Consider the following 25130-nt stretch of genomic DNA (forward strand, 5'->3'; position numbering starts at 1 on the left):
GCATAGATTTACTGTATTCTGTGTGCAGCAGGGCTTGGGCCGTGGAGAAGCATCACTGGCATGTAGATCAATGCGAAGAAATCAGATAGAGGCCTCTGCTGTGTGGCCGTGCCTTTGACTGTGGGAAAGAGATCAGGAGTTGGAAATGTACACGTTGAAGTCAGGCTGTGTGTCAGGATGAACATTCGCCGGGGTGGCTGACAGTGTACGACTAGTGAGCAAGACGATGTACAAGGAGGGAGGTGGTGTTCTCGAGCAGAGCTGATGAAGATGGTAAACACGGTCTGTCAATATGTCTTGGTCTTCTGCATTGGAGCCATGTGTGTGTACAGACAGAGGGAATTGACCTTTGCTGCCCCGGTCCTCATCGTTTGACGGGGAAGCAGAAAGACTGAGAAGAGAGGTGAGAGGCCAGCATTAGCAGATATAAAAGGATGTCTTCACTCCACATGCCTTTTTTTTTTTTTACATCTCAAATTTAACCTGTATTTTCTCCAGGTCACTGAGCCTCAAAATATATTCATTCTTTCTTTTTCTTTCACTTCACTCCCATTCTATCCCTATCTGTCTGCCGCTGCTTATTTCATCGCCTTGCCTTCTTTTTCTGTCTCTGTCTGGCTCAGAGGTCACTAAACGTCTTCTCTTTGGTGGAAGAGAAAAGAATGGTAGCTCAGGTCCTTTGAAGTCTGTCTGAGAACTTGCCATAAACTGGCAGGCTGGCTCCTTGCTCTTTGGCAGGGCCGCTCAGTCCTATAAAGCTGGCAGAAAGCGGTGCCTGTTCCGAGTGTAATAATAATAGATGACTCAAGCTGAAGCTGAAAATGTAGCCAAAGCTTTCATTTTCATGATTTTATGGCCTAGCGTAGTTTGCAGGCTCTCATACTGAAGGTCACAACTTACTATACTATACTATTCTCAAAAAAAACATGTCAGCTACTATATCATCAAAAATAAGATATCGATATCATCACCATACTGTATACCACATCGCAGTCAACACACTGCGGCCTCATTTAGAGTTGCAGCTGATTCATTGATTAATCTGGCTGTCAGTTCACTGATCAGTACCTAGGCAGCAGAGTGTCATAAATAATATGACTGAAACTAACAATCATTTTCATCATTTAGATTTAGAAGAAACCAGAAAATATTCACATTTAAGATGCTGGAATCAGAGGATTTCCCCATAAACCTCACTACAATGTCCAAGCCTTCATTGTGTGCACTATGTTGCCATGACACAGCTACAGACTGAGAGAGCTTCCTGACCGACAAGTACGAGTCTGATTTTGAGTGCACAGTTAAAATACAGAGCAGCTCCACAATGGGGACACGTCCATGTGACTGGTAAGGGTCAGACAGCGGAGCGACGAATTGACTGTGGGAATGATGCAATGTATTTACCCTTTCAATAAGAGATACAATAGATAGTGCACATGTACGTGTGTGTGTGTACATGTATTTATGTATGTATGTTTGTGTTCTGTGTATGGATAACCTTTTATACCCTCAAGGCCACTCAGCCTGTAGGCATCTTGCAAAGGCTTTGCATTTTCAAAGAGAAAAAACGGAAGACAAAGGATTAAAAACAGGAGGGGCCTAATTATGATTCATTAGAGAAAACACTTTACAGTGCACGTATAGTTCTCTATCTCTGCTCGCTTACATGCAGCAGGCCAAACCACATCAGGGTGATAGAAAGAGCTCTCTCTGTACAACAGTTATCTACAACACAGAATGATAAGATCCTTTTTCTTCAATATACGCTTGTCTGTAGTTATGTGTGTGTGCTACAGCACCATATGTCTCCGTCTGCCTCCGTCCAAGTTTTTCTCCTGTGTGTTCAGTATGTCTGCTTTTTATTTTTGGCTGCGATTAAACACAGTGTGATCATTCTTTAACATTCATCCACTGATTTCAATCTTTTCGCCAGTCTCAACACTGATTCTTCTTTCTGGGATTGTCAGCTTTTCCTCCTCTCCTCTCCTCTCCTCTCCTCTCGTCTCCTCTCCTCTCCTCTCCTCTCCTCTCCTCTCCTCTCCTCTCAAATATTTCTTCCATGTGTAATGGAACTAAAGGTTTTGACAGAGACAGAGCACATGTGTGCATGTTTTAACATGTGGGTCCAGAGCATGTAGGCGTCTTTTTGCCACCATTCATTCTCACTTGCTCTGATTCACTTCTTTTAATGGCTCCTGGTTTTCTATTCTGAATTAGACGTTCAGGACAGCAGCTACCTCTTAGAACAGTGATTACTGACCAGTGAAAGGATCCCCGTGGCCCTATGAATCACACACACACACACAGAAATCTCTGGCAGCGCAGCAGAAGCAGTGTTATGTAAGGAGTCTCACAACTGAAGTGTGTGTGAAATTTGAGGAGACAGAAAGGAAACCTCGCCCCCCCTCCCCTTTCTGATCTTTAAAAGACAGGACTGCAAGGCATTGTTAAGTGTGTGTGTATGTGGGAGGGGGATTAATGATACACATGTTCTCATTTACATGTCTCTGCAATCCTGTAAACACACTGGGGTGTGTAGGTGTGTGTGGGTGTACGTGCATGCACTGTTGCGTGCCAAATCTCAGCTCAGTGGGCTCATTAACTTTTATAGACTGCAGCCTGAGCTGGGAGGAAATGGCTGAGCCAATATGCTGACCACTGTGCAGAGGACACAAAGTACACACACACACACACACACACACACACACACACACACACACACACACACACACTATTCTCTCTCTATGCACTCTCCCCTGTCTGTCTTGATCGTGATAAATAGCTTGCAGAAACAAGACTGAACTCTCCATCAGTGAAAAGACAAATTCATGGTTGTTATGTTGGTAAAAATCCAGCAGCTTTTCTGTTGCACTTACCCCACCCTTTCATTATTTAAATGCACTGCAGCGTTAATCAAAAGTTTGATTGATTTCATTGATTTCCCTGAGCCAAAGCTCTGCAGTGTGAGCTGTGTTTTGGAATTGTGCGTAGGACAGGGTGGATGCCAAGGGTTTACTGTCAGAGTTTCCAGTCCTTATTTCTGAGCATCTTGATGGTTTGTGGTCAGCTGAGTGCATCAGAGCGGCGGCAGCTGATGGCTGTGGTTGGATTCCCAGTAGAGAAACTCCAGGCTTTCAGGAGGGTCTGGCTTGGTGTGACAGCCCTTTAGAAAGACACATTTTTGCTCTGTGTGTGAGGCTGTGGTGCTGACCACTGTTTTTTGGCTGTTTGAATGTAGGCCAACCTAACAGAGGACATAGTGTCCAGCCTTGTCTTAAAATTGAACCCAGAGCATGAGCTTCTTCTGCTTTCCTGATGACCTCATGCAGCAGTGACCACACAGTTTAAAACTGTTTTTGTTGCACCATGGGAAGTAAAACTGAAAAAAACTGAACAATCATTATGATTTGAACTGTGGTGGCAGCTTTATAGCCGTCTTGAGTGGTTTATTATTGGCATAATTCATTATTTCCCTTCCCCATCACTTTTGATGCAAAACTATTGTGCACTGGGAATGGCGCTCCCAAATTAGACCAAATGAAAAAGGCGAAGCAGATAATCAGGCCTTCTGTTTATAATTTCACAGCACTTTATTAATGAGAAAATCCTACACTGCACTACCACCGTTGATTAAAAAATAATGGGATCATTTTAATTCTTTGCTCTTAAAAGGGATATGTGTAACAGTTTTAAGCCCCATTATGTAACTGTTAATTCTGATTAGTTTAAATTAGTATGATTACATAAACAAATGAGAACATATTAAAGACAACAGTTTGTAGTTCTATGTTCATTGCATGCCTGTCGTTTGTTTGCGCTTCGGTTATTAAAATTAAAAACACGTTGCTTTCAAATCCTGTTTCCTTTAATTGCAAAGGCCTGTTCATAAGAGATATTTTCTTCTGTTTCGCCAAACGCTGTCACCGTGGCGACGCCTCATTCGCCATGAAAAACGAAGTTAATTTCCGAGCTTACACATGCGTGCACACTCACCAAATTTGGCATACATGTCAGGAGGCCTAAAATTAGTAATCTTATTTAGTTCACAGGTTTGGGTGGGCCAAAATGGTTCTACGGCGCCCCTACAAAACTTTGACGAACTAGCCCCCGGTCTACGTTTTACCTACATGTACCAAATTGGGTATACATATGCGGGACGATAGGACCTACAAAAAAGCCTCTTGGAGCGTTGACCTAAACCCAACAGGAAGTCGGCCATTTTGAATTAAGTGTCAAAATTTCAACAAATTATAGGGGTCGTAAATGAGCGAACTAGTCCGAGGGGGTTGAAGCGATCGACTTCAAACTCGGTCAGCTGGTAGAAAAACTATTGAAGATGAAAAGTTATCAAAAGCTTTATATAATCTTTTTTTGTATTGTTGTGACTTGACCTCTGTACCGCACTCTGGCACAACAATTTCCTCCAGGATAAATAAAGTCATTCTTATTCTTCTTATTCTTATTCTTATTTTTCTTTACTTGACCGTATAGAAAATCTCTGAAAGCTTTGTGCATCTTTCAGAGATACAGCCCTGTGAAACCAGGATCAGCGCCAGGCTGTGGGTGATAGAGGACCTTGTTTGATGTATACTTCCCCAAAAAACATTTCCCCCATTAACAGTCATTAGAAAGCAGCGGCTGTAAAATGCTGAATACATTTCATATCACATGCACACCAAAATGAATTTGGTCCATTCAGTTGGGTAACATTTGGAAAGTTTAGAAGGCTGTATGATTCAATTATTTGATTCCATTCATGTGTGCGGGGAACCAACAGGAAGTGAGCCGGCTCGGTCAGATGAGCACATCCATGCTGAAGCGGCTTGGCTGCAAAATGACTAGTGCACTACCAACGTAATCAGCATATGTGCTCAGCTAACAATCAAGTGAGTTATTTGTCAAGCAGAAATGCAAAACACTTGCTTTGTTTTTGACTTTATAAATGTGAGGACTTGCTGCTTTTCTCAGTTCTAAATAATTGTACATAAGGCTGAAATTAGCAATGAATTGATTAATTAATTTCTTGAATGTCAGGATTTTCAGCTTTTCTCTGTTTTGTGATTGTAATTTTTTTTTCTAATTGATTAAAAAATACATAGGCCAAACAATTAATCAATGAATTGGGCTCTGCGATTTAACATAATCAACATTACTCAAAAATGAAAACGATCATTAGTTGCAGCCTTAAAGTAAACACAGTGTTGAGGTGCTGCTCTGTTCTAACTATTGACCGAGCCTTTGTTATTCATCATTGGCCCCTGACCTCTGACCCGTCACCTTTTTTGCTGTAGAGCTGATTGGCAGATGTGGACAACTCCCTGATTGGTGGATTTAAATGGTGCTGCAGAGGTAACATCGCATCAGGGTGTCTTGTAAATACCAGTGTGGGTGTCCCCTCTCGGAGCAGTAATCCATCACACTGCTAGAATGCAAGCCAACACCCAGGGAGGCAGGAAGCGCACCGTCACATTATATTTGTGTATTTTTATTGGAGGGGCGGAGTCCATGTGAGTGTACAGATGGACTGGGGTTTTGTCCTTAATACATTATGAAAGAGAATAATGTGTTTAGTTACCCTGGCTCTACTGCGCACACACTCCAAAACACACAAACATATGCTTGTAGACCATTGGAGGTGTCTGTGGATTCTACAATCATAACCATGTCTTCTCCGGGGGAGCCTGCCCTTAAATGCTTTCTTAATGGGCCCCCTCTGTTCCAGCAATGGCCCACAGCTTATCAATGATTTATGATGGCATAGACCTAATGGGCCATCATAATGTTGCAGCAGATCCCAGACACACACACATACACAATAGGATCATAACATCAGGGAGACCTGTTCTTGGGGGACATCAAGTTAATTGGAATGATTTTGGAGATCATCTGTCATTTTAATCTTGTGCAGAACTGCAGTCTTTTTGCAGGTTTTCATTTGTCAAGAAAAAAATTCCAGCCAAAATTATAACATCTCAATAAATAAGTACCAGTTCTAGATATGAAAAGTTCACCTTTCAGTACACTGTACAGAATGGGCATTTCTCACTGAACCTATCGGGTGCTTACTCAAAGTTAGGCAACAAATCAGCCAGTTAATCCAGAGAGTTCCTTCTCTCCGAAACCGAAACAGCATCAAGCAGCAAATCTCACACTCGGCTCACGACTCAAAAAGCAGTGGGGATAGGGCAAGAGGATTTTCTTCCTCTGGCTTTTCTTTTCTTTTCTTTTTTCTTTTTTTGCTTTACTCCATTTGTCTCCCTCCCACGTCCTGGTTATCTCCTCTCTGTTCATTTGTCGCTTTTTCATCTGCTCACTTTTCTGCCATACCGTTAAATCTCACCCTCCCCAGAAGTGTGTTTTCAGGAGGCTTCATTAAGACCTCTTAGCTTTCAAAAAAACATTTCCTCTCTTACTCCTGTGCACACGGGAGTACAGGAGCCTTTGAAATCACAGCGGCTTTGTTTGTGGTTGCTGTAGGCCAGGGTTATTCAACTAAAACTCAAAAAGGTCCAGTCAGAGAAAATGTATTAGAGCAAAGGTCCAGAAGATCATAATGTCTAACTTGAGTTAGTGTGATATATGTTGATGTAGCCTAGTAGTTGTATCAACGTCTGCATCAATAACTGACTGTCAAATCAAATAAATTCAGTAAGATTCAAAAACATTTGGACAATATTCATATTTAACAGATACATAATACTGTAGATGGGTAGAACGTTCTCGTCTCATTAAATAAGAGAAAATAAATAACAGTTTCTGAATAACTGTACGTCTTAAAATAAAGCTCATAACTTGAGATAAATAAAGTTTAGCAGCAGCTTTTCGTCTGTCCCCTCGCCTCTTAACTTTAGTCTGCATGCAGAGCGGAGATGTTTAGTGCCTGGAATGCTTCTTTGGAACTTCTTTGGCTGAGTAGCTTCACGTGGGATGGCTTAACTCGAATGCAGTTGGTCTGTGCGTTTCCTGATGTGCTCAACCAATATATACACACACACACACACACACACACACAATACAACAATATAGATACAATGATTTGGGTTGGACAGAAATTTCAGCAATCACATATATTAAGTAGAAAGTATTAATGAAAATAAGTGAGAGGCACAAAGACGAGACACGAGACATGCTGTACAAAGCAGTAGTATCAGTAGGAGGGCATGCTGGGCAATGGAAATGTCAAAGAAATGTCAAAAATACTAAAGCAAACTGCACAGCAGGCAGAGATCAGTTTAAATCATACAAATTCATTCAGACTGACGTTTAACATGAACTCGGGCTGAATAAATCTGTGGTGATTGACTGAATCACTCATCTTGTTAAGTGGCAGAGATGGAAGTGAGCGCTGTATTTGCTCGACCACCTGGGAACTCTGCTCCCTCCTTCATCCACAGCTGTAGGGGAAGAGGCAGGGAAGGTTCCCATCAGCTGGACCGAGAGCTGCCACAGCTCTGAGTCACACGCACACGCAAAACAGAATGATCAGGGCTTTTCTCTTTTCTCGTGGTTGTATTATCAGCTGTTAGGTTCCTCAGCTCCTCCCGGTGGGGGCGGGGGACGTGGGCCTGATGCTCTGCTCTCAGATTTAGTCTTTTGTCTCTGGTTACATCAGCCCTGTTTCCTATGCACTTTTATTTACAGTGCACAATTATTTTTGCACTGGAATTATTTATTATCTATTTTTTTACTACTGAGAAATAGTGGTATTTGAACAATGATTATTTAAACTGATGTTTAATAGTACAAATGATAATAATCAGATGATCGAAAAGATTAGATTTGAATACAGGGCTCCACTGATCCCACCTTTACTCTTCTGATACCTACGAGTGCTGTTTTCATTTTCAGTTCAACATCGATAAGCCCTGTTAATCTTAACTGATCATTTGTCTGTGGGCAACATGAGGCTGTAACTACTCATAACTTCTTGACTGTAGGTGGAGATGTTCATGTTCTTTTTGTATTCCAGCTGCTGCCGGATAAGTTGCATTTATCTATTATATGCCTCTAATAAAAATACAGTATCTTATCCAGGTTTATGTACGGATTCCCTCGAAGGTTGCCCCATTGCGTAACCCACCACCTGAGAGAGAGGCGTGTAAGGGGAGGTTGAAAGGGAGGGTAAAGAGGAATCCGACCCCATTGGGACTTCCTGTCACAACTGATTATTCTCAGACAACCCCGGTCTCTCTCTGGTCCTCTGTTCCTGCCCTCCTTTTCTCTGTCCCTCCTGTTCCTCCTTCTCTGGGCCAGGGAGCAGGTACTGTAAGCGTGTTTGACTGTGAGTGCATCCGTCCCTCCATACATAATCTGTGGTCGTCCCATAGAGTCACTATGTCAGTCCACAGGGTGGAAATACCCACTCACTGTCTGCCTTTCTTTATGTGTGACAATACCATGTCTCTTCTGCACCTGTTATAACGTCAGACTAAGTTAACCTAAAATGAACTGTTGTTCTGTGTCATTAAAGCAACAATGAACAGCAAGGAGCACTCAACTGCTGTAGCATTTGTTTTAACCCTGATCAGTTTAACCATTCAACTATCTGAGTGGGTGAGAGTTTGAGCCTGTAAAGATGATTTAACTTTAGTCTTTCAATCATAAATAATGATAATAAATAATAATAATAAATTCATTCACGCGCTGGTGTGAGCTTATGGATATTAGTTATAGATATGCAGATATACTTCTAAGTTTTTGGCAGTGTCCAAACAGGTTTCAGTTGTATTACCTCCTCCTAGATGGAGGAGAGGTGACCCTGAGCTGCATGGAGCCCAAGGGACAACATCCAGTTCAGAAAAGTGAAGGCAGTGCTGAAGTGCCTTTTTTGCAATCTTTTTAATGGTCAGCAGGGGGCGACTCCACTGGTTGCAAAAAAAACCAAAAAACAAGATGGCGACATCCAAAATGGCAAACTCAAGGCTTCAAAATGGTAGTCCACAAACTGATCGGTGATGTCATGGTGACCACATCTACCTCTTTTACACAATCTATGATCTAACCAGGAAAACGTGTGATCTGACCACCACAGATGCATACATGCTGCTAAGTCTAAATGAGAATGTCTCCAGATGCATCACTTTAAATGTGTAAATGTGGCCTGTGTGTTCATATGTGCGTGCACTTTTACTTGTTCTTGAGGTGGCACTCAGTATGTGGTCCTGTTCCTCCTCCTAATTGTGTGTATTTGTTGTTGCCTTGGCCCCGTTCCACAGGCCAGCCCCAGTGGGCCGGGCCGGGCCAGACCAGGCCACTTTAACTCACGCTGGGAAAAAAGACTTGTGGTCCAAAATCACAAGTCAGTACAGTAGTTATTTTTTCCAATAGCTGCTGGAGCATGAAGCATAGTGAGAGTGGTTAAAGGGCTGGTAGATGGATGGTGGGATGGAGCTTGAATCTCAGTATGTGGGCCAAAGAAGCACTTACTTTTTTTCAGCTGCTGTCTCCGTTCTGCTGTCTTTCTCCTTTTCTGTTTCTCTGGCTAACTGTACTCAAATTATTAGCAGTTAAGCCAAAGTTGATACTTAAAGCCTCTGTTGTGGGTGTGGATGAGGGGCAAGGTGAGAGAATGAGGGGAAATCGTAAACTTGTTCTCTAAATGTCTGTTCTCAGTTGGTAATTTCTTGACTCAACCGATTGGGTTGAGCCTCCATCTTTAATAAAACTCTTTAGGACGGGAGTAGAAAACTGTGAGCACACATATAGAAAAGCAGGAGAGCAGTACCTCTTTGTCCTTTCAAAATCTCACATGTTCTTTTAATCTGTGCAACGATTCAGACAGTTCTGACATCTATTTTCATCCCCTCCCCTGTTCTTTAATTTAATCTGCCAATCTCTGTGACACAAGGTTTCATACACTCCTCCGTCTCAATCGACGGAGGGCCCCTGACTCTTCTGAAAACTGTAAGACATCACCCAAACTACAGGTTAGTGGCATGGTAATAAGTGAACACACACTCATTTTGATTGACAGGCAGTGATGACAATAACACCATTATGCATTAATAACACCACAATATGCTAATGTACGGTACATTAGTAATCCCCGGAGATCGCACAGCAACATGCTAAATGTTTTAGCATGTTGCGTTAGCTGTGACATCAGGATGCTGATGGAGCTATTGGGCCAAGGCATTCAGAGGAAAGGCTCATTGGCTGGTCACTGGTCAAAGATGGCAACTTGCAATCACAGTTTTTCCACTTTGAAATAGCCTTCCTTTAAGTCTCAGAGAAGCCAAAGCAGTGCAAATTTAAAGATATCTTTAAACGCACTTGTCTTCTCTAGTTTGTCTCTTTGTATAATATGAGCATTATTCATGTAAAGCTTCCTCAGCTCTGTTCACTCTCTTTGGGCTTCTCTGCTTGTTAGGGGGTTGAAGAACAACCTGACTGTGAGATGACCCTCCCTGCACAGAAACTCACTACATAAAGCAGAAACAACAGCTGACTCTGCTAGAGTTTACAACTAAAAAGTAAATAAGTTAATTAAACAAGACAGCAGTACAAGATGGCTAACTACAACAGTAAAAGGTGAATAATAAAAGATAATAAGCGATAAGAATAACAAAATACTGCACAAAATAGATGTGGTAAAATAGTAAAATATTAACAATACATAAAATCAATAACAATTCTGATGTTGAAAATAAGTTATTTATAATAGTTAATAAGATATTCGTGCTTGTAGTGTCGTGTATAACTGTAGTGGGTCTGAACAAATAGATAAGAATGAATCTGCAGATGTTTCTGTTCAAACCCAGACCAAACTTTCCAGACCAAACAGGCAGTAAAACAGGTTTTTGAATTACGGCCATAAGAAGTTGTTTAACATACAGGTAGAAATGTACACGGTCCAGTGGTATGAGAGATAAGCTGCAGACTCACACACACAATCAAACCCATCATAATAAAACCATGACATTATTAAACACTACATAAAAACAGGATTACAGGAACCAAGCTGGGATAACGCAGAGTGGCCCGTTTACCCACTTCTGTTCAAAACAGAGCATCACAAAATGAAGACTGTGCAGAGCTAGTGGGAATACTGAAAACTTTGCTGCTATTTACAATTAATAGTGTTAATATAACACTAATCTGGGATTCACTAATTTGCACCCTTCACCCTGCGACAAATTCTTTTCAACAGTTGTCATCACTCCTTAGCACACCGTAATGACTGAAGGATTAAAGCAATCTTTGATCATATACCCTCGACTGGAGTATGTATTGGCCTGTAGTCTCAAACACACTATCTGTCTAAAGCCCAGTGGCCTACTGCTGCTACCACTCATGCGTACATCAAAGTACATCTTACACCCTGACTAGCTTCTCTGTGAGGGGGTTTTAGAAAAGCCTGTCAACTCTGCTGCTGTGCCCTGTGTGTGTGTGTGTGTGTGTGTGTGTGTGTGTGGATGTCTGTACGTGTGTGTGTGTGTGTCAGTGAGCATTGCAGGTGCTGGCATGTCCAGGCTTCCGCCTAATCCCCATGTGAGCATAAATAAGCTGCCTAGCTCTACCTCCTTACATAACCACTCTGCCAGAGAATGGAGGGAGACGTGATGGTGTGGATACAAAGACAGGAGGAGGTTTTTCTGATGAGAAAATTGGAGGAAAGGAATCTGTCGGAGAAGGGAGGGAGATGACGGTAGAAGTAAACTGTTAGCGGAAGGTGTGAAAGTGTGGATACAATTTCTTGATTCAGTTTTCTTTCCCTGTCTGGTGTTGCACATGAAAACATTAAAATGTCCGTCTTTTTAAAAAAAACAGCACAATGGCTCTGGCTATAGTTTGCTCAGACTAAAGTTTTACTATCTCCATCACTCTCAGGTCTTTTTCCTTGTTTCCCATTTTCTGCTCTTCTTGTGTCTGTACAGTAAGACCCCTGGGCGGATGCTGGGAAATGTCAAAATTGTAATTTGTGGCACTGCTGGATCTCTTTTAAAGTCATCATTGGCAGAACTACACACCCGTTCACACACATTCACACACTGAAGCTGCTTCAGGAGCAAGTTGGGGTTCAGTGTCTTGCCCAAGGACACTTCGACATAGGAGCTAGGGATCGAACCACCGACCTTCTGATTGAGTCATTAGTGCAATAAGAACAAGGTCCCTCACAGGCTTTCCACCCGTAAACTCCGCTTACTGCGCCTGCTTATTCCCCTCAGTCACAAACCAGCCAATCAGCAGCCTAGGAAGTAAAACAGATTAAAAAAACTGCAGGAATGAAGAGGAGGTGATATTATCACTGCCAGCATGTCATTAAGCGCTTAAACTGCTGAACTAAAGTACATCAAACTTTTGCCCATTTTCTAGCTGGCTGTGACCTTCCTCTCTCTCTCTTAAGCAGTTGTGCTGATGCAGGGTCAGAACTTTTTCACTCTTGCAGATAATCACATTAGCGAAATGACTTCAGCAAAGTGATCATTCCCAAAAATGAAAAGAAATCCTGATGCAACGCTAATGCTTACAAAGTCCAGCTGTAATAGAGGGGACTGATCATAACCGATTTATGTTGTTATGGCCTAAATTGCACATAACTAACACACACACATATGTATGTATGTATGTATGTGTGTATATATACACTACTCACAAAAAGTTAGGGATCTTCGACTTTCAGGTGAAATATATGGAAAATGTAAAAAGTGAATGCTACAGTGATATTATATCATGAAAGTAGGGCATTTAAGTAGAAGCATGCAATGGTGATTTTATTCATCTTAAACAATGTATTTAAAGAAAATCTACCAACAGTGGTAGGTATACCACAACAAAACATGTTCAGTGTCTCAATAAATTGGGATGTGGCCAAAGGACGTCCACTCCTCTCCTTTCTGTGACTCTTCCAGTCTCTGTATCACTGTTCCAACCTCCTGATGACACTCTGTGACCCTCTAAGCTCAGTGAACACCTCCGTCTGAGGACTTCCTGTTTGAAGCCTCCAGTGTTGAGGTGCTGCTGATCAACTGTTAGGTGTCGTCTTGGTCTCATGATGTCAGAATGTGAACAGCAGGATGAGGAGGACTGTTTAAATACCAATTCTAACTGAAGCAGGAAATGTATTGGTGGTGGTTCATGGATCAAACCTGTTGTGAATGTTGCTGTTAAGCTTCTTGTTAGAGAACAGAAACTTGTGCAAAAAGTACTGAACCACTGAACAGTTGGACATGTGCATTCAAAGGTTTAGAGAAGGTCACATTAAGTTCACCTGGAAAGGTTAGAATGCATTTTAGGTTCATCCTGAAATTTCACCTGAAAGCTGAATATCCCTAACTTTTAGTGAGTGGTGTATATATGCATACATACATACATACATACATATACAGTGTTTCATTGGGGGGGTTGACGCAACATATTTTCCGACGCGTTCTCTGTCCGCTGGTGGGAGTGTCCTCACCTGTGTCTCTGTGTGTGTACGTGTGTGTGCATCAGGGTGGAACTCCAGAGAGCAGAGAAGAATTGTAAACACGCGACAGAGACAGAAATGATATGCCGTCGTGTAAATAAGATAGATAACATCAGGCTGTTTAGCTTGTTTAATGAAAGAACAAGGTACAGACCTGTTCTATAGGAAAGGGAACCTTAAATGACTTCTGTTGTGATCTGCCGCTACATAGAAAATAAAAGTAAGTTGACCTTCAAGGGGGGGCAGGGGGGCTGTTGGAGGGGGGCAGGGTGCCCCCCTAATATAATGGTAGGGGAAACACTGATAAGCCCCAATAAGCAGCAGATCTACAGTATTGTGTCCTCTCAGGCCATTTCCATTTGTCTCTGTGTACGTTTGTATTGTCACTGTCTTTGTCTTTGTGACTTGTTCATTCTGAGCCATGTAGGACCTTCTGTTTTTTTCTTTTCTTTCAGCGTTCTGTGTTTGCTTTGTTCACTTAATGAACTGCAGATTCTTGAATTTTCACTGCATCTATGTCCCCGATGTACCAAGCAGCTGGCGTGTTGGGTGCACACCATTTTGGCCACACATTTTGTCACTTAAACATAGCGTAGAGCTTGTGAACAGGCACTGTGGCAGTTGAGTGGACTGTGATTGACGCTTTACTGTCAGCAGTTGAATCAGTGTGTGTCTCGACACGAGAAAAAAAGACAAAGACAAAAAGAAGAGCAAGAAGGTTTAAGGGTCCTTTAAAACAACTGGTGAGTTGTGAGTTTCCTCACCAGCAAAAAAAAACCCACCAGATCCTGGAGCCAAATACGTCTGACATCTCCAAATGTGATAGAGGCCATGGTGTCTCCAAAAGTGCAGCTGCAGGCTACGGGTGTGCTACTCTGTGCTCTTTTGTCTTTCTTTGTACATGCGCAAGTACCACTGAGTAGGACAGGGAGAAAAAGGAGAGAGGCGCTGATGATTTACTTTTGATTTTGAAGGTCTAAATTGAAAGCTCATTGTGATCCATTTTCCATTTAGAATGGAAATCATGACGCCTCTAATGAATACCCCTATAGCATCTCATGGCAAAGGATGACCTCTAGTGATTTAGTGAACCCTCGGGCCTTTCATTCAGCACTGTCTGTGACAAAAGTAATGCTCACTCTGACAGTGGATCTTCCCAGTGCTCAGAGGATGTATCTTAGAAGACCTGTTAGCACCCCCATAAGGAGAACGATCCTAACAATCTTTTGGGCAGATTCCCAAGCCCCCAGAAAACAGGATGAATCCCTCACACTTGGAGTTTTGATGAATAGAATTAGTCATTCGTGCTGCCAACTATTTAAAAGAACAATAGTAAGAACTCGATACCAGACTGAAAGATGGCGCCCACTCACACGAATAAGACCATACCACCCAAAAAGTTTTCTAGCTTTAAGCTTGGCTTCCTGTATGCGCTCCCCCTGCACATGCTCCTCAGTGTTCCTCCTGCTGGCCCTGTCCTCTTATTCATGTTTGTCCCAAAGACCTTACATTGGGATGATGTTGCACAATAAAATATAAAACCTTTAAAAATGCATAATTCAAAGAGTAATAATTGACTTAACAGTTTTAGTGAGGGCTCTCTTATGAGGGTGGTCTCAGGGTAAAGAGCTTTCTGCCGTCATCAAGAGGAGCAAGACTCAAAACGTACAAATGAGGATAATGGTGGACACCTCCAGACAGTCAGACCCTAAAGCATTTGTGCACACAGAAAGGAATGAAAAGAGAGAGCTAAAGAGAAAAGTTTTAAAGTCCACCTGCCTTTGCTACAGAAATAAAACTCAATATTATATTTCATGGTGATAGCTCTAATTATTATTTCACACACTTGCATTAATCATCATTTTGCACCATCACTGACAGACGTAGTGTTGCATAACTAATTTTTACATATATCAAAAACTGTGGTGCACATATACAGACAGTGACAGACACTATATCTTTTGTTCCACTGTCAGAACATTTGAGGGCAGTTATAGTGCAGAAGGTAGCAAATAGGGAGTGGCATAGTATTGACTCGACATATCTGATGTCTGACAGAATCTGTTTGGGTTATTTCATCAGTCGTGTCTCTCTGTAGATGATCTTCCCCCCTCACCCAAGGCTCCATAAACATGTTAATGACATTCATTTAGTGTCCGTTCTCTTGAATGTTTCCTCCAGGCTGAGGCCTTCTCATAGCATTAGGTCTGTTAAATTCCTGTGCTCCTCACTTCCTATTCATTTGCCTCCTATCAGCCTCACTGGGTACTGCTTTCACTGATAAGAGGAAGGGTGTCATTATTGTTACTTTATCTCTTTTTTTTTAAGTTTCCTCTGTTTTATCTTTTGTATTGTTATCTTTTGTTTCTTCTGTCTATGCAGATAGAATTATTCAGTTGTTTTGTAGAGTTTATGCCAAGAAAATTGAACAGATCACTCAATTGTAACATCAACTGACACACTAGAAGTGGCAGTCTAATCTAATAACCAGGAGAACGTGACTGTCATCTTTATCAGGAGCTGGTGGCACAGTTGAATAAAGCAGCCTGGTGTAAAGCAGCTTAGTGAAACTTCCTCGCTCCTTGTTTCCAATGACCCGACTGGCTGACACACATGTGTAGAGGGGCAGCTGTCCTCACCACAGGTTGGCCTATCGGGCATAGTCTCCATGTGAGTGATGCTACTAACTTGTGTGTCGTAAAGCTGGTGACATTTATGGAATGAGACACCGGGTGATTGATGCACTAAGAAGTTGGGACAGAGTTCGGTCTGCAAATCACCTTTTACTACAGCAACACACACACAGATGCAGATAGATGGCATGCAATATAGGACACCCTATCTTTTTGATGCTGTCGTAAATTCCCATTGGTTACCCTGATGTGGAATGCAGCAAATACTCTTCTCTCCTGTAAGTCTTTTTCCTCATTCCGTCACAGGGTCAGTTATATAGTGCCAACAGATTAAGGCCCCAGCTCTCGGCACCACTGTCAGGTCAGCTGAAGTGCAGAGAGCAAAGGTTAGGAGTTGCTGTGTGGTCATTAAGTGCTTATTGCTGTGGCCACACATGTTTACTTTTTACACCAGAGACGGATCTTCTCTTTGCTCATCCCTGTGTCTAGAGAACACAGAGACACATGTTCATCCGCTTCAGCACTTCTGCTGCATTCACACAGATATGCAGCCACACACACCAGCTGAACCCTGACAGGCCATGGGTGTGTTGTAGAACACTGCAGGACTGCTCCACTCGTGGCTGTGGGATAGGGGTCGTTTCATATCCAGATAAATATCACAATATCGTACCATTTCTGTAAATTCAATGAAAAGATAGTAAAATGAATAATATGAATAGGTTTCAGTTCTGTGTCAGACTTTATATCTAAACTTCCTCCATGCGACAGGAGTAGCCCTTCTTTTTAGGTATGGGCTCCTCGTTCTGTCTTGACTGGTCACTATTACACACAGTCACATTTACTCTCGTCCATTTGTGTTGTCTTCATGCAGATTTCCTGCCTGTAATGTGGAGCACTGTCCAAATGAAAGAAAAATATTGCCGTATGGAGTGTGATTTGATTTCATCATATGATATATGAACATTTAATTTCCAGAAGGACAGATGTTAAGAATAGATAAATGAATGAGGAGAGAAGTACTATTATTATTGTCAACGTTACAGAAGCAGAAGTGGCTTCATCACTGCCCTAAAACTGCGTAGTTCTGTTTTACATTAGATATAAAATGAAGGTTGTGTAAAACATAAATATTAATAATGCACATCCGTGCTATAATTTCGTAACGTAACATAAAATGATTTTCCTTCTTCCACAGTATGGATCACCTCTAAAACACAGGAGTAAAATCTGGGTCAGTAAGGAACAGAGAAGGCGTGTTTGCACAAATGGGACTCCCCCTGCTTCTCTTCCTGTCCACTATTCTCTCCTTCTCTCTGTCGCCCCCCCCACCTCTTCCCCCTCTCTCACCCTCTTCCTGTTATTTTAGTGAGAGTGGCTAAAGTGGAGGAATCATCCGAACAGAGCAGCCCGTGTGCAGCTGACTTCTATTCAGAGCTCTAATGGCTGATGCTGTGTGCAGCTGAGCCCCATTCAAAGCCAGAATGGCTCCTCAATGTACTGTTGATTTCTTACAAGACGCCCAGTTCCGCCTGTTTCCCCCCTTCCATCATGCTCTCCCCCATCTGGCAATACTACGTGGCAAAACTACGTTCTGTAGCTGTTGATGTAACATTGCTCTAAAACGTGTCGACCCTTCTCACCCAGTTTAATCCAGTGCTGGCAGCAGGAGGGCGGTCAGCTCACCTTCCAGAACTTTGAAAATTAGGATTAAACGCAAATGTGTTATATTGTACATAACTAACCAACCACATGTCACTCTCACGATAAAAACGTGTAAATGTGTATATTTATGATCTTTTGTGCTTCAAGTCTGTTTTTGTTAGTTTTACAGGCATAACTATTGATTGTGTAATGGGCTCTTAGTGCTGCCAAGACACAGGTGACCCACACTTAGTGCTGTGTCTGAATGTATCCTGTGTAGAACCAGACGGACGACTGAACGTGGAAATGTTTAGGAAGTTATAAGGAAATAATGGTCCATGGCTTGGAATCCACGCTTTATCAGTAAATTCAGTTTTTGCTATAACTGCTGTGCCCTGCACACACACTGTACACGGGTAGACACGCTACATTAGCCATCTGTTGATCCACTTGTCACGCCTCAGTTTTTATCCTCTCCTGGTCCCCTTTAGACTGTAACTTTTCTTTTTAACCTTCACGTTTTTACCTTTTCTTGAATCTACTTATCCAAGGCTCAGTATTTTTTCACACCATTGCCCATCATGCCTGCCTTTCCTCCGTCCTCTCTGTCCCTGCTCCTCCACGCTCTCTTATTTGTTGTTTTATAGCATGCGGCCTCGAGCAAGGCCTGACATTTGCTGCGCTCCATCGGGTGGGGGTGGAGGGGTACGGGGGCCAGAGGTGAAGTGACTTCAGTGTGGAGAGAGATAACGCAGCAGCGCAGAACTTGACTGCATTACTAATGAGAGCTCTTTGACCCATTATACCCGCCTCAACAAAGTTTGGGTTGAAACATATTCCTGCTGGAGTTTGAGTGTAATTTTAAATAGACTTGTCGTTTTGCTGCTTGCTTTGAAGTGTTGACTTCTTGAAGTTGACAAATTCACTGTTTGCAAACGGTTGTTTGCAGATTTCCCCTCAGAGCCCGGCTCTTCAGACCAAAAAGTTTTAGAAAAAGCTGTAAGAAAACTTCAGCTTAGACCCTCTTGCCTTTCTTTCCTGTTGAAACTTGCACACTGTATGTCAGCATGCACCATTCAGGGTATCCAGTCAGCAGTTTGTTTCTTAGATAAGTAACAACAACTTTAATTGTTTTAATGAAGGGGTGTATGCATGTAGTCTATTTACCTAAAGAGTCATTCCCTCACTGCACTCAGAAGCAGCCTGTACCCATCATGTGATGGTGAACTGGGGAGACTGAGCAATGCTTCTGCTCTTTAAACTGGTGACCCAGTGGCCAGTGTTGGTTTCTGGGAGTGTGTGTGAGAGAGACAGAGCTGGAGAGGGCTACATGCATGTAACACCGCACAATCCCCCCCGGTCACAGTTGCAGTTTACTCAGCAACACTTCCCGTAGTGTTTATTTCAGTCAGAGTGTGATCTACGTTGTGCACATGTGTGCATGGAAGTAACTTGTGTGTGTGTGTGTGTGTGTGTGTGTGTGAGGCTCCTGCATGCTTGGGCTCGGTGCCGTCCTACCTCACCCTTCTGACGCTAAGCAGCTTTAGCTTGATCACCATCTGTTCGACCAGTCTGTGTTTGTGCACAAAGACTGCCTCACACTCCTCACCCACTCAGGCACACACACACAAACACTTGAGCAGCGCTGCTTGTGTTCAAACCACAGCCAATCTGCTGCAGCCAGGGGTGGTGTTTTGTTTAGCTGTGAAATGGGTGCTTTCACATTATACCACAGAGGTTGTGCTTTGTGTAATTTGCTGTAGGATGGGTAATCTGCAGAAGGCTGCAGGTAGTGTGTGTATTTGGGGGGGGGGGGGGGGGGGGGGGGGGGGGGTGTTTGCTTGTCCCAGGGTTGCTGTGTCTGTGGTTGCTCCGTTAGTTAAAAGTTGCTCCGCTGGTGAACCCAGCTAACTGCTGTCTTTCCCCGTTCACCCATAGGGCACAGGCGAGACTGTGAAAGAGATTCAGGAAACACAGAGAGGTGAAAGGTGCAATGTGCTCATTTGGACATAACCATTTTATATTCACTCCACTTTACAGGTCCTCTGAAACTGAACCAGTCATTTAGACATATGATCATTAGAGCTGCAGTTTGTAGCACTGTAATCCAGGTAACAGTCTGTCTAGAGCATTGACACACTGTTGTCAGTAATAATGTCAAGGATCAATAATATAGAATAGCAGCAGTGGATGTCTGGTCAGAATAATTCTGCTTGATTTAACATTTGAGAACTTTGGGATCGCTCATGAAATGGAAAAAAAGCCTTATCGGAAAACCAGTTTGTGTCTCCCAGGGTTTCTTCACAAAACACAGTCATAGTTTGCACCTAGAAAAGAAGCGCAGCACATAATCCTACAACCTTTTTGCTCAACTCCTAAGGAATAATCCTACAAAGCAGCTAACAAAGATGTGACATCTGAATGACAATAATCACAATATTTTCCTCTAAGCTGGTATCCCCGTCCTCTCCTCTCCCCTGCCATGCCTGACATATTTACCTGGGTCCTGGTAGAGTTGCAGTAGAGAGTTAAATAACTAGCAATTCAGAGACACACAGCGTTTCCTCCTCCATTCTTCTCTACTGTGAAATTGTACAAAACCTGATGGAAAGTCAGTGTAGTTCATGCTGCTATTCTTGAACTGGAAACATTGGCCTTGCTTTGTGCCAAGTCAAAGCATTGTTTCAATATCAGAACAGAAACCCGGGTGTCTCCTCCATTACTGATGGCCCCCTAATGTACATATTAATCAGTAATAAACAGTATGTGTCTGCTGAGCTGTCACGGGTGTTTCCCTGCTGTTCTCCCACTGCATGCTGGGATAGGTTTCAGGAATAAGCAGGTATAGATGGATGGGGTCATGTGCCTGCTGCCACCATCTTTCACCATCGTTCTTATGCAAGATCCATTGCTCCATTTATCAGTATCAGCACCAGCTTCCCTCCCTCCTCCCTGCTGCTAAAAACCTCATCTTCCCAACACATGCACACATTCACACATATACCGACACACCAGTGTGTACAGGACAGTTGAAGCCCATTACTCCAGTGTTGTGAGTGCAGTTATACCCGGGAGCTTTATTTAGACAGCATCTTCCTGCTGTATTGCACTATAACCCTGACCTGCTGCCTTGTTAATTGTAACCCACAGCCTTGAGTGGTAGACCTCTGTTTATCCCACTGACTGAATAGGATGATGCACTCACTCCACAGGAGGGATGATTCAATTCATGAACTCTCCAACCTCAGCAATGAGAACCAAAGTGCAGTCCTGGTTTCTCTCTGCATGAGCCAATATGCTGCTACACACAGTGCTGCACAGGAAACAAGCATAACCCACGCACACACTTTTTTTTTCTTTTTTTTATTTGCCTCTTGGGTTAGCATTTTGTCGTAACTTTGATGCATCCAGTAGTAAAAGGAGCAGTTGTAGTTAGGGAAAGAGGGAGCAGTAGTAGTGTCATGACTTCATTACTTCAGTAAATAACTTGTGGAATATTGGAACCATATCATGCACCTGATGAAAGTGCGTCAATCAAAAGTGCTTGTTTGAGCCACCAACAGGCTCAGATTGTTACTCTAAGTGTGTGACAGCATTATGGAAAGGATCCCTGCGGAGATAGACCTGGAAGATCCTTTTGGTTTAACCACACACAGGCGTCATATTGCTCTGCAAAGCCACTAGACTCCACTGACAAAAGCTGTGATTTTACCTCACAGAACACTGGAGTTACTGGTTTACTGCTTTTTCTATAGATAAGTTTGTTTGTGTTATTGTGTGTTACAGAAATATTATTTTGGAACTTGCCCTTTAACGCATAAAAGTCACACAGTAACACAAATAAAGCAAAAACACAAGTTTGATCGTGCACATTTCGCGAAAGGATTATAGAATATAGTATATTACAGACCAATTCCAGAACTTCCAGTATTTACTGTGTCAAAATAGGGCCCAAATTTAGAAATATCAGAGTTATCCTTTAATATTGTGATATGGATTTCACCTGTAGTGTTAGTTTCACCCTTCTTTCTCACTTAAAGCTGCCATAATTAATTGTTTGTTTTGGTTCACTCTCATTCTCAGCAGGAGGCTGTTTTCAGCAATAAAAGTCTATATGTCACCTGTCCAGCAGCCGATAGCAGGCAGATTACGTTGGCAACCAGCTAGCGAACATGGTGAAGCATTTAGTAGAGAAAGGGGCAGATATTTCCCTCCAGAGTTGGTGGAGACTGAAACTAAAATAGAGTAAATGTTGGACTGAAAGTCATCAGGTGGCCAGAAACATGACATCCAAATAAATGCTGATGTTGCTCCAGATAGTTGCGATGGTATATGTTGTGTTTACAGCTTGTTTGAGTGGCCAAAAGATCTGTTACTGCAGGCTTAGCATAGTGGTTGGCAAGAACACATGTTGATTTTTTTGTCATCTGTATTGTTAAGGGGTCCCTTCAGCGTGGTGAGAAGATGCATCAACAGAGAAACAGGGCAGCAGTTTGCTGTCAAAATTGTGGATGTGGCCCAGTTCACCTCCAGTCCTGGACTCAGCACGGAAGGTAAGAGATCACAACCTCTCACTGTATCTCACTGTATCTCTCATCTTTGTCTGTTACTCACTGCTGTTTCTCTGTGTCCGCGAATGGAACCGAGGATAATTGCTTTTTGACAGTCTGTTATTCATCCCACTCTGTCACACACTAAAAGCTGGTTAAGTGCCATGCAGAGGTCAGAAGATTGTCCTTGTTTATGTGTGAGCATGTCTTCTTTTATGTGTTTTGAACAAGTCCTTTGAGCACACTTGCTCTTTTCTGCACTGGCCTACTTCTCATTCTCTCAGTCGCTCACAACCACACTTGGGAGTTTCCCAGTTCAATCACAGTCCTCTGCTGTTGTCTGTGGGTTGTTCCAGTGAAGCAGTTAATTATTAAACCATGCTGAGGGCACCTTGAAAGCATTTGTTTAGGAAAGAAGTATACTATGCCCCCACTTAACGTAGATTTAGCTTCCATTTATTTTAAGAACAAACACCTTTCAAAGTCATTTATGATGCAGAGGGAGATGCTTTCTTAGTTTATACTTACATACGTAATTATTATTAATTCATCAGACTGTTGTCCGTATATTGATTTCAGATATCTAAAAGTTGTACATACTTTTGATGACCTTGTTTTCATGTAGCATTCATTAAGGTGCAAACTGTATGATATCACTATTACAATAGAACATACATTTTACATGCAGTGATTATTATTATTATCATATTAAAGTGATTATTATTATTATGCTTATTATTATTGTCCAAAATCATTTAAGAGGCTTACAAAGAGAATGCACAGTAGGTCAACAGAAGGACTAATTAACCACTCGACCTTATATTTTTGTTGTGATATACAGAGCTTGATTACACCGGAGCTGCTGTGATTGAGTATTGTCAAGACGAGTCAAGCACAGGTCCTATCAGATATCTCCCACTGGCTGAAGGAGCAGTGTGTGGGGGGTAGATAAGAAAGGAGGAGAGACTGAATGAAAGATGTATGGATGGTGGAGTGAGTGATATGGCAGGAACTATTAGATGAATTGGAAAGAGATTTAGAGGAAGGAATACTTTGTTAAAAAAAGAAAACGTGGCCAATCTGCTGTGAGACAGCTTTACTGTGGTCCAAACATCCAACAGCTATTTTCAGAAAGCAATAAACAGACCTACAATACTTAACTGTCTTCCCCTGCATTTACCTCTCCCTGTGCTGTATGGAGGAATACGTGCAGGGACCAGGAGGTTCATGTTACAGATAGAGATAGAGTTCATGTTAGAGATGCTCATAATTTATGTTCAGTTTAGTTACTAATATCACCAAGACTTTAATGTTAGTGTAATGCTTATATTCCCCCGCCTCTAGTTTTTATGCTCAACTAGGCTAAACAGATGCTTCTTGCGCCCGGCTCTATACTTAATTAATGAGACTGATACAAATTTTCTCAGCTAATTTTCCGAAAGATAGCTGATCGACATATTTGCTAAACTGTTCCTGTTCCTTTTGACTGTCATCTGTAAATGAATGATCCATTGTTAGCCATATTTGTCGAACTATCAGTACTTGTGGCTGCGTAGGTAGTAAGCATGGGAATTGAGTGTTATATAAGTTATGATTTGATCATAAACATGTTTGTGGTTTCTTTGTATTCTAGCACTGTGCAGCTGTAGGTTGAATTTGCTTTAAAATGATATTGGCAGAGATCGGTGTCTAACTTCACATGAGGACGTGTCTCACTTGGCTGTCGCTATAGGTTCTTGAGATCTTGATCTGTCAGTCTGCCTACTTTGGTCCAGACTTGAATATCTCAACAATTATTGTCATGACATTTTGGAAAGACATGCATGGTCCACAGAGGATGAATCCCAATATCCTCTTTTATGCTACCTTCTCAAGGAAGGAATGTTACACCATCATTCTGCCTTGCCGTCTGTGTAAAATAGAAATGGCTGGCTGCCATTCAGTCACAAAACAGGATACCACTAGAAACCATCGCTGTTGTGTTACCCATCACACCTCTTCAGCTTATCTGCCTGTCTAAAATCACACACTGGGGAGGCAATTAGCCGCCGTTATTTTTGGTTCAGTGTAAAAAAAAAACAACAAACCAAAGTTGGCTCAAAGGCGAGCCTTCTGTACGACGATGTTGCGTAATGTCGGTGTAAAAAGGACCAAAGACGCCGGTGATCTCCTGACTTTTTCTCTGCCACCACCATGAGGTGGTTCAACTGAAATGTCTTGACAGCCATTGGATGGATTGTCCTGAAATTTAGTTTAGACAATCATGTCCCCTGTAATCGCTTTAGTAACAGCATGCTAACCGGCTTAATACAGATGGAGAACATGCTGAGCATTACCTGCTTCAGCATGTTAATATTATCATTTTGAACATGCTGGCAATGTTGCCGTTCAGCTTGGAGCACCACTGTGCCGAAGTGTAGCCTCATAGAACCAGCACGGCTTTAGACTTGTTCCCACACTGGCAACCTGTCCAACATCTCTCTCACCAAATGTTAGTACTTGTCAATGGATAAGCATGTATGGAACAGCTTGTATAGAAAAAGGGGGAAAAGCAGTTTTAAATATGAAGAAATTGCACACACAGAAAAAGGTCCACTCATATAGTAGAATGTACTTGTCTCATTTTCTGTATCTGTTTTCTATACATGTAAGGTCATTTGGAAGCTATGTACACTTGTTCATGTGCTTTTTAATTGTGTATCTATTACAATTGAATTGACATTTAAGCCTTGTTTTGTTGTGTCACTGTGCAGACATGCTGTGAGTTCAAGATAGTTAATGTTTTTTGGAGGAGCTTTACCTGCCACATTACATAGTAGCCGCCCATACCTTCTCTAATCCAGCATGGCGGGCATGTCAGGGCATCTCTTTAGTTTTCTTAATCTTCCCCAAAAC

General features: G+C 42.2%; 1 protein-coding gene across 7 annotated transcripts in view; it reads left to right on the top strand.

Annotated features, from left to right (window-relative positions):
- caska (calcium/calmodulin-dependent serine protein kinase a) overlaps window positions 1-25130 on the top strand; it is a 126098-nt gene that overhangs the window by 20919 nt on the left and 80049 nt on the right. For all 7 annotated transcript variants that reach the window (XM_070838765.1, XM_070838766.1, XM_070838768.1 and 4 more), the window contains exon 2: window positions 22126-22238. In XM_070838765.1, the coding sequence (XP_070694866.1) occupies window positions 22126-22238 (113 nt within the window). The remainder of the gene's footprint in view (window positions 1-22125; window positions 22239-25130) is intronic.

This window comes from Pempheris klunzingeri, chromosome 10, assembly GCF_042242105.1.
Source record: "Pempheris klunzingeri isolate RE-2024b chromosome 10, fPemKlu1.hap1, whole genome shotgun sequence".
In the NCBI taxonomy this organism is placed as follows: Eukaryota; Metazoa; Chordata; class Actinopteri; order Acropomatiformes; family Pempheridae; genus Pempheris; species Pempheris klunzingeri.